The 12,864-nt window shown below is 35.3% G+C and overlaps 1 protein-coding gene across 2 annotated transcripts; it reads left to right on the forward strand.

Moving 5' to 3' along the window:
* The first annotated feature begins 7,907 nt into the window (after positions 1–7,907).
* Positions 7,908–12,530, forward strand: LOC106762084 (probable LRR receptor-like serine/threonine-protein kinase IRK). 2 transcript variants are annotated; one of them, XM_014645793.2, is made up of 3 exons: positions 7,908–9,821; positions 9,894–9,990; positions 10,779–12,530. In XM_014645793.2, exons 1-3 carry the CDS (start codon positions 8,504–8,506, stop codon positions 12,226–12,228), a joined length of 2,865 nt encoding a protein of 954 aa, XP_014501279.1. In that variant the 5' UTR covers positions 7,908–8,503; the 3' UTR covers positions 12,229–12,530. The 2 variants fall into 2 exon arrangements, with proteins under 2 accessions (XP_014501279.1, XP_014501278.1); XM_014645792.2 differs by having other exon boundaries at positions 7,908–9,990.
* Positions 12,531–12,864: the final 334 nt, after the last annotated feature.

Here is a 12,864-nt window from a genome sequence, read left to right on the forward strand (position 1 = left end):
TGCAATGGTATGTACAAGGCCTGATATTACATATGTTGTTGGTACAGTTAGTAGATTTCTGTCAAATCTAGGTAGAGAGCATTAGAATGTTGTGAAATGGATTTTGAGGTATCTCCGTGGTACTAGTGGTTTGAGGCTTTGTTTTAGAGGTGATAAACCTACTGTGGTAGGTTACTCAGATTCAGATATGGCTGGAGACATTGATTCTAGAAATTTCACTTTAGGCTATTTGATTCAGTTTGTAGGGGGAGCCTTGGCTTGACAATCAAAGATGCAAAAGTGTGTAGCATTGTCTATTACTGAGGCAGAATTCATTGTACTTACTGAAGCATGTAAGGAGTTATTATGGGTGAAGAAATTCTTGCAAGAGCTTGGTTTTGTGCAAGGTAAATACTTGTTGTATTGTAATAGTCAAAGTGTTATCCATCTTGGTAAGAATCCAACTTTTCATTCTAAATCCAAACATATTAATGTGAGGTATCATTGGATACATGATATTTTGGATGCTAAGTTGTTGGAATTAGCTAAAGTTCATATAGATGATAATGGTGTTGATATGATGACCAAGGCATTGCCAAGAGGAAAGTTTGAAGTTTGTTGTGAGATCGCCAGTTTGGTGGATATCTCTACATAGTCAATAGGGGGAGATTTCTTGGGTTATTTGACTCCCTTCCTATGTGGAGAATAGACCCAATAAATGTGGACCATTATGTCTCACTAGGTTAAATGGAGATGGGTCAGATTAGTAGGGTATATTAAAGTCATTTAAAGAGAGGGATAAGCCAAGTGAGAGAAAAAGAAAGAGAGAAAGCCTTTCCTGCATAACCCTAAACCTGCATTGGTGTTTCCGTTGTTGTGAAGTCGTTCACCGTTGGTCGGGCTGATTTTTGGACAGTGGTATCAAAGCCGATGGTTCGTCTTAGTGACCAGCTTAGACGAGTATAATGGTCCTTATAACAAAAGTCTTTAAGGCAGGGTATTCAGGTAAGCAAGTCCCGTTAAGATGAACGGTGGTTGGAAAGGGCTACTTGTGGTTGTGGTTGATTGAGAACGCTTCTGCTGGAGGGGGAGTGTACCTATGTGGAAGGGACTCACCCTTGAGGGGGAGATTGTTGGGAATCCAAATGTGATTCCAAGTCCCACATTAGATAGAAATGAGAAAGTATAGCACTATATAAAGGTGAAAGACCCATTAACCCATTGCCTTAAGGTTTTTGGTAGAGAGTGGTGTCAATCCCTTATGTGGTTGGGCTCAGATCTCATTGGTGTTTATGTCTCCCAAGTGAACCTCCTCTTTGATAGACCCAACAGAATTGTGGTGCTTCCTGCACTTGTGGTGGCCTCTATTGCTCTACAGAGCCATTGCCAATGGGTTTCATCCTACCACTCACAAGGTTAGTCCTCAAACGCCCTTTTGCCAACTGCAGAAAGGCCCCTCAAGCTAAGACCTCCTACTACTCTCCACGACATAACCATCTATCTCTACTTGAGTTGGGGTTATTGAGAGTGTCAGGATAAACCGCCAATACAAAGCTCCATACATTCATACAACAAAACACAGGGCACCACCATGTATAATCTCCACGAGAATCATGGAATTACGTCCATCAACCATTTACTTAATCAACCACATATTCATCATCGTCATATCCTTGTCATAATCATATATATATATATATATATATATATATAAACACATACTTCACATAAACATTGTATACTGTCACATAAAACCTCTTATTATACATTAAACAACCAGAAACATTATTACAAGTCATCAGAAGTCACATAATAACATAAATTTTCTTCATACTAGCTTGAAACCGACACTAGGCAAGGAAAATGGATTGAAAACCCTCATCAACAGCTCTGGAAGGGTCCAAAACCCCCAAAACGACCTAAAGAATGTCCAGAATTGATATCTAGGACCCTTAATTTTAGATTTCCAAAACCTGAAAACCCAAAAGTGGTGCAGTAGCACTCAGGGGGTGCTCGGGCGAGTTCCTCTCACAGAAAGGGCGCCTGAGCATGATCTTTTCAGGAAAAGAGCGCCTAGGGGACGCCCAACGTTGCATCAGGTTCTAAAACTCTTATATTTTGAATCTGTTGACCCTTTACACAAGTTTAAATTATTCTTAAACACTCTTAGGCAATGAGAGGTATCTAACAATAGACCTCTAACTTGAAATGACCACTCCAAACCCCAAACTACCCATTCTAGACTACCTAAACCCAATTCTACCATTCCATACAACAAAACAACAAACTAAATGTCTGGACAAGTTCTAAGTAACTCAATTACAGACCCCAAACTTCCCAAACTTGTCCCAACTCTTTACTTCAGAATTTCGCTACCCAAACCTCACATTTACATTAAAAAAATCACTCAAACACCAATCATGAACCACCCTTTTTAGTTCCAAAACAATTTCTACCCAAACTATGCTTTTAACAACCTTCAATGTTCCTATATCATACCTAAAATATCAGTTTTCTTACACCAATACTTAGTTCACAAACTCACTTTGTCAAACCCCTTTTTTATGGCCTTAAAACTCAAGACTTGCTCTCTCAAAACTCCAAACACATTTCAGCCACTTATAAACATCCAAGATACATTTAAAACACACAATTCACATTAGTAAAGACATCTCAAATATATCATATCAAAATTGAACCATCAATTAATCAAAACTCTACTCAATTGAACTAACTTAAACTAAGTATGTAAGCATATAGTTCAGTCATTTTGATACGCATGCAAGTACTAAAACCAAATAACAACCACCATTTAAAAATTGAACATCTAGTTTCCCTTACCTCACAATGAACATCCCAACTCCAACGACACCTCACTGATTGCTTGAAACGCAAGAAATTTTCTAAACAAACCTATGAAACACCAAATTGAAAGTGGACAGAGTCCTTAGGACTTTAGATTAACCAAGAACAAGTAGAGGAAGCAAGATCACACATGCAACGACACTTGTTTCCTCCAAAAACAGATTAGGAACAAGAGAAGAAAAATGAGTCGAAACTTAATTGGTCTATGACAGAAATTGATCGACTAGAAATGTAGACTTCGTCGTTGTGATTGATTAAACACTTCTTGATCGTCAAAGAGATGACTCAGGAGTCAGAACTCTTAGAGAGAAGGTAGAAAACTCTAGAAAAGTGGTTTCTAGAAAGTTGTTACGTTTTAAAATACTAGAACTCGTTTATAACAAAACTATTTATAAATAACTCATTTAATATTAAAATAATCGAGTCTCACTATTTTTAAACTACCATCACTTCTAAAATACAATTTTCTAAGGTTTTACCAGAAAAGTTAATTAAAATAAACTCCTTTTTCCTCTGTCTCATTTCTCAATTCTTTAAATATATTTTTTACTCATAACTGAAAACTATAATGCAAAAATATAATTTTGTACTCAAATATTTTATTTTTTATGAAAATATAAATAGTATTTTTATTTAACATATTATCTTTTATATATATAATTATTGTGATACATAAATTTAAATTATATTATTTATATTAAATAGTAAAATTAAATATCTTTAGGGTATTAGTTAAAATTTTAAAATGCTAGGTAACATTTTTTGTTATTGAAAAAAAAAATATAACGTGAATATAATTTTTTTTATAATTTAGTTAAAATTACATTTTTATAAGCTTCATAATTAAACAAAAATAAAAATAAATATTATAAAATTGTAGTGAAAAATTAGTATTTAAATATAATTTATCTTTTATCATATTCCCAAAACATTCTTCAACTGTTTAAACTTTTTTTAATCTCAAAACAAAAGTTACTATAAATAATAGTTTTTCTTTTTATTACTAAAGAATTAAGTAGTTTTTTTTAAGTAAAAAATTAGTGTTTTGAAAATTTATTAGAATTTGTGAGTCAATCTGATCCACCATGGGTTCAGATCGAGTTGGGTTTCAAAAAAATCTCATTTTTTTATACGGATTAATTTTCAAATTGACCCACTTAGAACCCGGCTCATCAACTCGCTTAATTTAATTTAATTATTTATTAATTTATGTTTTAATATTTTAGTTAACACTTTTTTTATTGTGCTATAGATGAGAATAAAGAAAAATATGTTTCCTAGAGAAAAATATTATAAATTTATCTATTCAAGACTATAATAAGTGACACAAAAATGATAAATTTTAGAAACTTATTTGTTCGCTTTTTGTGCTTGCTTTTGGATTACATTTGAATTGTTTGATATTTTTTTTAATTGTGTTTGGACTTTAATATCATTTTACAGTAAAATTTAATTAGATTTGAATTACAAAGAAAAAATTAACATTTTTTAGATTTGAAAAAAAAAATGTAATTAAGTGAATCAGCTTACTTATTTAACCCACCAACCTATAGTGGGTTGAATCGGATTCAAAATTTTTTGACTAGCTAGCAAATGAGTCAAATTAGATTGACTCATTAAGTAACCAATTCGTGGTGGACTGAATCGAGTCGAGTCGGATTATCCATTTTGACTGAAAAAAAAATTACTAAATATTTATCAATCCATATGCATTAACCTTAAATATTTAATATAATGTATGTTGGGACAAAAATAAATCGGAGAAAGTCAATGAAAAGAAGAAAGTAGAATGGTAAATTGATAGATTTCTTCATCCATGCGGGCCTGTTGGTAGTGTACTGGCTGGTCTTAACTTCAGGCTGTTGTGGACTAGATGGCTGGGCCTACTATCACTACAAGTAACCCTAATTTATTTATTAATAATAATGAGATGAAAATTGATCTTGAAATCCTAATTAAATTAATAAAAGCAGTAAGGCCTTGTACAACTTAAATTTTGAATTAATTCGACCATGTCTTAATAAACGTGATCTAAGCTAATCCAGATTCATAAATAATATAAATGTCTAAAAATTTAAGGTGTATTTGGATTAAAAAATAAATTCAAGAAAAATAAGATTGTTTATACTAAATAGAGATAAAATGAAAGCTAAAACATGAAAAAAAAATTAACGTAACTCATCATTTACTAATCTCTAAAAAGGAAATAATAACAATAAATAAAAATAACCAATACGTTTCACTTTTATTTCTTTACCGTTTCTTACTTTTTTTTTTCACTCAAACAGCACAAACAAAGATTAAAGAAAGAAATACTGAGATATTTGAAGTATAAAAAAAATAACAATAATGTAGCATGCCAATCTAAGCATATTTAAAGTATTAATTGAATTATTAACAATTAGGTATTAAGCTTTAATACATGTAAACATTATAATATGTATTTAAATTTTTCTTTAAAACTTAGGATAAATTTATTATAATATATAAAAAAATTTAACAAATAGAAAATTTATATAATTATATATATATATATATATATATATATATATATATATATATAACAATTATTAGAGGTAGATGAACCACACACAAACATAAAGACAAGGTAAACTAGTGTAAGTTTAGATTATACTACAAATATTAAACAATAAATTTTTAATATACACATATCACTTCACAATCACACATCACATTCAGGCTATTTCACAAACAGATCAACATATGATAAAGTGTCTGGATGACTAGTGCACTTGTCATAACTCACTCTTACCTCTAAAGAACTATAACTATATAGGTAACACCCCTCTTAAGAACATGAAAAAGTAAATTCTTATCCAGTACATTCAATCTCTTACCACATATATAAATAAAAATCTCATCTGGCTATCACAGCTAATATCTTTCTCTATACGAGTGTAATACTTAGTAAAGTCAAGATAATCTCATATTAACGTCTATCGTCAATACATTTCATACATCAACACACACATAATGATATTGAAGTTCTAAAAATAACTACATTCACATTCCACATAATTTACATCGAAGCATAACAAAGTTTGCAATATTTAAACTAATTATACCATTGCATATCAATATGTTTTTACTCAACGAGTGTCTCTTAGAAGGAGACTCACCCGATGACCACAAAACTTGCCTAACAATAATGCTACCTTGACTCTAACTTTACTTAAAACCTTCTTGCTCAATAATATACTAACTCATCCAATGAGATTGACTTGCTCAATGAGTCAAGCATGTACAATACTCGTGCAACCAAACTTTAGCTTACTTAATGAGTATATCCCCAAACATCACTTTTAAAAAATTCGCCGAACTAACAAATATTCATCTTGAATCCTTAAATATCACGTGCAAACCCAAAACACTCATGTACACTATATTTCTTAAAAGACAAAAGAAATATATAAACTTTTTATTTAATATCTTAATAAAATTGTAGACTTTAATATTAAAAACCCTATAATATATTTCAATCTTCAAAAATGATAAATATAATAACATATCAAGACAAAAAACATAGAAAAAAGTTTGTAAAGACAAAATAATTCTTATAAAATGAAATTCTATTAATAAAAAATATATTTATAATTAAACTTTTTATGAATAAAATAATCAATTATCATATTACTACTTCTAAAGTATTTTCTAAGTTTTGAAAACAAGACATGACCAAAGTTGATCTTCATGTTTTGTGGGATGGGCAAATTAAGCACTAGTTTTGCCATGTAGAAGGAAATTGAGGAAGAAGTGTGATGAATGGCAATCTGAGCTGGTACTGTAGTTGCCGGATGAGAAAGAACAACAAAAGACTGTGCTTGGCAAATGAAATTTAAGAAAACATCAAAAGATCTGTCCGTCTTACATTTCTGCGCACTGCTTCACCACCTTTCTCTCTTTTCTTTAATTGCACCACCAACCATTGCCACCTACTTCTCTTTATTGCCTTTCTTTTTCCTTCCTCCCAACCCAACTAACTTTCACTCCCCACTCCTTATAAATGCCCTTCTTCTTTTCCTATATTACTCCATCCTTCACATGCCATCCACAACACAACACAACTTTTCTCACATTATTAGTTCAAGAGGACCTTTCTTATCAACTCAAAAAATCTCATACCATAGGAAAACCCTCTTGCTCCACTGTTTAACTATAATTCTTTAGTTTTTTGCATTTTTCTCTCTCATTTATGTTACTCTTTCAATTTTGTCGTGGTAGTTGAAGACCTTAAGGTTGAATTTTGTCCTATAGCTACGATAATACTAATTATTACTAATATTAATAGCATAATAGCGTTTTACCAACTCATGTTCATAACTGTACAATATGAAATAAGATAACATGCACCCGGTTTTTAAGTGTGCTTTTTCATTATTAAAGATAAGTTTAGAAAGGGATTGAAGAGATAGAAAAATCTGTAATACCCACTTAAATTTTGACACTGGTTATTGTGTGAAAATCTTGAATAAAAATATTTAATTTGAGTTTTGATGCAATAACAACATGCCTTCTGATAAAAACAAGCTTACAAAAAACATTGAAAAAAGCATAATAAGCTGTTGTGTTTTCCTCTGCGAACAAATATAATTGTTTTTAAAATTAGATAATTGAGACAAGTAAAAAAACAGTATGTATTGATGCAATCACGTGTAGCGTTTTTTGAGATAGTAACTGAAAGAAAGATTGTTGTCGATACGAGTAGCAATATTCCTTTCTGCGCAGAAAGGTGTAAAGGAAAAAACAAAGTAATATCTCTGTTTTCCACCAACAATTTCTAATTCTAAAAGGAAATCATGGCCAAGTGACATGTTAACACTTTTTATTTAAGAGAAAAATAAATTAAAGACAAAGCTGCAAAGGAAAGGGCAGTGTCGGAAAATGGAAAGCCAGGTCAGCCTCCATGTCAAAAGCATAGCAGAGCATGATGACATGGCAAACACATACGACCGGTACCTCGGCATGATATGACACGTAGCTTTGTTGTAATTTATTTTCCTATCTACCATCAGGGGACCCTTTGCCGTTAATAAAAACTGAATATTACTTCTGTGTGGACTGTGTGTGGAAGTAGAGAGAGACACTACAGAGAGAAAAAAGAGAGAGAGAGAGAGTGAGAGACGTTACTTTGACGCCGGTGAGTTCCGCTCACACTTGCCGGAAAATCTATTTTCCGTTTCTTGTTTGTTACTCTTCAGCTGAACTACATATGCTCCGTTCCCACATTTCACTGTTTCTGGATCGAGTCTTCTGCTACACTGGCTGCTGATTTTTTCATCAGCTCTGCTTTGTTTCACTTTGAAGATCTTCTAGAGGAAAAAAGTACCTTACTTGCGAAGTGGGGTTTAGGATTCGGTGTGCAGTCTTCATCTTCAGTGACCCTTACTTATTTCAGTTACTTTTGATACTTTTCCATTAATTCCCTCAGTCACAAATGCCACTGCAGAGTTGTGTTCGCCCCATTCCTTCTTTCACCATAACTCTCAAGTCTAGCCGTTACTGAAATAAAAAAAGTTTGTTTTTTCTTTATTCTGAAGTTGGGTTTTGGGATTTGGTTGTTTTATCCAAATTCGGAGGCTTTGGCCCTCTTTACTTGTTTTTCCCAGCTCAATTTCACATGGGTGTTTAGGGCTCTAAAATGCGAGCGTTATTTTCGAGCATGAGAGGTTTTCTTTTTCTTGTGTTGTTGTTGGAGGTGGTTTTGTTGGCGGTGACGGCGGTGAACCCCTCTCTGAACGACGACGTTTTGGGGCTGATTGTGTTCAAAGCTGACTTACGAGATCCGAAGGGGAGACTTGCGTCTTGGAGCGAGGACGATGAGAGTGCTTGTGGGAGTGGTTGGGTTGGGGTGAAGTGCAACCCTAGATCCAACAGAGTGGTGGAGGTTAACCTTGATGGGTTTTCTCTCTCTGGGAGAATAGGTCGAGGGTTGCAAAGGTTGCAGTTTCTAAGGAAGCTTTCTCTGGCGAACAACAACCTCACTGGGGGGATAAACTCCAACATTGCTCAAATAGATAGCCTTAGGGTCATCGATTTGAGTGGCAACAGTCTCTCAGGGGAAGTGTCTGAGGATGTATTCCGACAATGTGGGTCTCTCAGGGCTGTTTCCTTGGCCAGGAACAGGTTTTCTGGGTCCATTCCCTCTACTTTAGGTGCGTGTTCTGCTCTTGCTGCTATTGACCTTTCTAATAACCAGTTTTCTGGTTCTGTCCCCTCTGGGATTTGGTCTTTGAGTGCTCTTAGGTCCCTGGATTTGTCTGATAACTTGTTGGAGGGAGAGATTCCTAAGGGGGTTGAGGCCATGAAGAATTTAAGGACTGTTAACTTGGCTAGGAATCGGTTGACTGGGAATGTTCCTGGTGGGTTTGGGAGCTGTTCGCTTTTGAGGTCCATTGATTTGGGGAATAATTCATTTTCTGGAAGTATTCCTGGTGATTTCAAGGAACTTGCATTGTGTGGTTACCTTAGTTTACGAGGGAATGCTTTTTCTGGAGAGCTTCCTGAGTGGATTGGGGAGATGAGAGGTCTTGAGACGTTGGACCTTTCAAACAATGCACTCACTGGTCGGATTCCAAACTCTATTGGAAATCTTCAGTCATTGAAGATGTTGAATTTTTCTGGGAATAGTTTCACTGGTAGTCTGCCTGAGTCTATGGCTAATTGCATGAAACTTTTGGTGTTGGATGTCAGCCGAAATTCGATGTCCGGGGGGCTTCCATTGTGGATTTTCAAGTCTGATTTGGACAAGGTTTTGCTGTCGGAAAATGTAACAAGTGGTAGCAAGAAAAGCCCTTTGATTTCCTTGGCCGAAGTTGCTGTTCAAAGTCTTGAAGTTTTGGATTTGTCTCACAATGCATTTTCTGGTGAAATCACATCTGCTATTGGAGGTTTAAGCAGCTTGCATGTTTTGAATTTAGCAAATAACTCTCTTACGGGTCCTATACCAGCTGTAATTGGTGAGTTGAAAACATGTTCTAGTCTTGACTTGAGCTATAATAAGCTAAATGGAAGTATACCTTGGCAAATAGGAGGAGCTGTGTCATTGAAAGAACTGGTGCTGAAAAAGAACTTCCTAAATGGGAAAATTCCAACGTCAATTGAGAACTGCTCTTTGCTAACCACACTGTAAGTTCCTTTTCCCTGTCCCATCTTTCAATTTGGCGTTTCATACACGCCCTTGTATTTACAGTAGGTATATAAGTGCTGCACTCATAATTTTTGTCAAACGGAATTAACTTCATGTTTTATATTTGGTGAAAGGTGCTTATCTCACGTTATTATACTCTTTAATGCATGTAAACTCAAGCCAATCTGTTTGTTCATTGTTCATATGCACTTGATGAAAGCTTTTCTTTGTTTATTATCATTTATTTATTCCATGTTGTATTGAAATGTGTTGATTTTGTTCATTGTTTATTATCATAATACATTCCAGCAAACCGGAAGTCTTGGCTTCGATTTAATCTGTCATGGAGTTTTGGTATTTTATCGTAATCTTGCACAATTCAATAGTGTAATGAGCAGCAACAACTTGGTTAAGTTCATTTGTACTTCTAAACTTTTGTATTCCCTGCACAGTAGGAAACTCAAAAAGATTCAAGAAATTATGTCAATTTATATTTCGGGATTGGATGGTCATATTGACATTAATGACTTGTTATTTTTTTTTCTTGGAACCTAAATATCTGTTACTATTGTGCGGCCTTAAAGTTTATATAGCACTGCACTTTGATGCGATGTTGTTTTTTTCTTAATCATAATAGGAGGTATTATGTAGTAGGTTTTGTAGTCCTGAGTTAAATTTTAAAAAAACATACAGTAAGATGAGATCCAACTGCTCCTTTTTTATTGTTCTGACTTCGCTGGTTCTGCTTTGTTTTCTTTACTCCTTTCTTTTTTGGTACGTTCTGTAGGACCCTGTCCCAAAACTGGCTGAGTGGCCCTATACCTGCAGCAGTTGCAAAACTTACCAACTTGCAAACTGTGGACTTATCTTACAACAACCTTACTGGAAACCTTCCTAAGCAACTGGCCAACCTTGCCAATCTTCTTTCCTTCAATTTATCTCACAACAACCTGCAGGGTGAACTGCCCGCTGGTGGTTTTTTCAACACCATTTCGCCCACCTCTGTTTCTGGCAATCCATCACTTTGTGGCGCAGCAGTAAACAAATCATGCCCTGCTGTCCTCCCAAAGCCTATTGTTCTAAATCCAAACACTTCTACTGACGTTAGCCCAGGTGCATTGCCTCAAACTTTGGGTCACAAAAGAATCATTCTCAGCATTTCGGCACTCATTGCCATTGGTGCAGCTGCTGTCATTGTAATTGGTGTTATTAGCATCACTGTTCTCAATCTTCGAGTGCGCTCCTCCACATCTCGAGATGCAGCTGCCCTCACATTTTCTGCAGGAGATGAATACAGCCGTTCCCCTACTACAGATGCCAACTCTGGCAAGCTTGTCATGTTTTCTGGTGAGCCTGATTTCAGTTCTGGTGCACATGCTTTGCTCAATAAGGATTGTGAGCTTGGGCGTGGAGGATTTGGTGCAGTGTACCAAACGGTTCTTAGAGATGGTCATTCAGTTGCAATAAAGAAGCTCACTGTATCAAGCCTTGTCAAGTCTCAAGAAGATTTTGAAAGAGAAGTGAAGAAGTTAGGAAAAATCAGACACCAAAACCTCGTGGAACTTGAGGGTTATTATTGGACACCATCGCTGCAGCTTCTTATATATGAATACGTCTCTGGTGGTAGCCTGTATAAGCATCTCCATGAAGGATCTGGTGGAAACTTCCTCTCATGGAATGAGAGATTTAATGTGATTCTTGGAACCGCCAAGGCCTTGGCACACTTGCACAATTCCAACATCATTCACTATAACATCAAGTCAACAAATGTCCTTCTCGACAGTTATGGTGAACCGAAGATAGGAGACTTTGGCCTAGCAAGGCTGCTACCTATGCTTGACCGATATGTCTTGAGCAGCAAAATCCAGAGTGCGCTCGGCTACATGGCACCAGAGTTTGCCTGCAAAACAGTGAAGATCACCGAGAAGTGTGATGTATACGGGTTTGGTATCCTGGTGTTGGAGATTGTTACAGGGAAGAGGCCAGTGGAATACATGGAGGATGATGTGGTGGTACTTTGTGACATGGTGAGAGGCACTTTGGAAGAAGGTAGGGTGGAGGAATGCATTGATGAGAGGCTCCAAGGGAAATTCCCAGCAGAAGAAGCCATTCCTGTAATGAAGCTAGGCTTAATATGTACTTCTCAAGTGCCATCTAACAGGCCTGACATGGGAGAGGTAGTTAACATATTGGAGCTGATAAGATGTCCCTCTGAAGGACAAGAAGAATTGGGATGAATTAACTTGCTGTTTTCTTTACTAGTAGGATAGACAATGGGTTTTCCGGGGAAGAAGAATCCGGTTTATTTATTGAAGAGAGAGAGAGAGAGAGAGAGAGAAATTATTTGTTGCAAAATGTTTACTTTCCATTGTAATTTTTCCTTCTTAGTCTCTAGTTGTTTGTTTTAAGATTTCTCTTTGTTATGCTACTACACCTAGGATGCCGGATTCCTTTTCACCGGGTTCCATTTCGGACCCCCCCTGAATATTGTTGCTTAATTACTCATCTTTCATATTCTAGTTTGTTTGTTTTGGTGTCACATTTATTGTTCAGACAGCTTTTTGCTTTTCCAGGTCTAAGAATGACCATATATCTTTTGTTCGTACGCTTTTGGCTTGTGCATAGAGAGCATGCTCTAGCACACACATATAGTATCGTTTTTTTTATGTCTTTTTATACCTTTTTGGAGGAAAATGCAGGAAAAAAGTTAATCGCATCTAATAATTTGAGCTATGATTGTGTGTTGTTTAGGTTCAAGTTGTGTATAAATGAATTGACGAGGTCAACTTGACAAGAGAAATATGTTATCATGGGAGGAAAAGAAAACGAAAGCCAACACTTTTTTGCCTCTAGTTTGACATTGATCTTGCACT

Source organism: Vigna radiata, chromosome 5 (assembly GCF_000741045.1).
Source record: "Vigna radiata var. radiata cultivar VC1973A chromosome 5, Vradiata_ver6, whole genome shotgun sequence".
Taxonomy (NCBI): domain Eukaryota; kingdom Viridiplantae; phylum Streptophyta; class Magnoliopsida; order Fabales; family Fabaceae; genus Vigna; species Vigna radiata.

What these genes read in the sequence shown, in the direction of transcription:
- LOC106762084 (XM_014645792.2), top strand. Translation starts at nt 8,504, where the DNA reads ATGCGAGCGTTATTTTCGAGCATGAGAGGTTTTCTTTTTCTTGTGTTG. An exon ending in TGCTCTTTGCTAACCACACT is followed by an intron (nt 9,991 to 10,778) that starts GTAAGTTCCTTT and finishes TACGTTCTGTAG; the next exon opens with GACCCTGTCCCAAAACTGGC.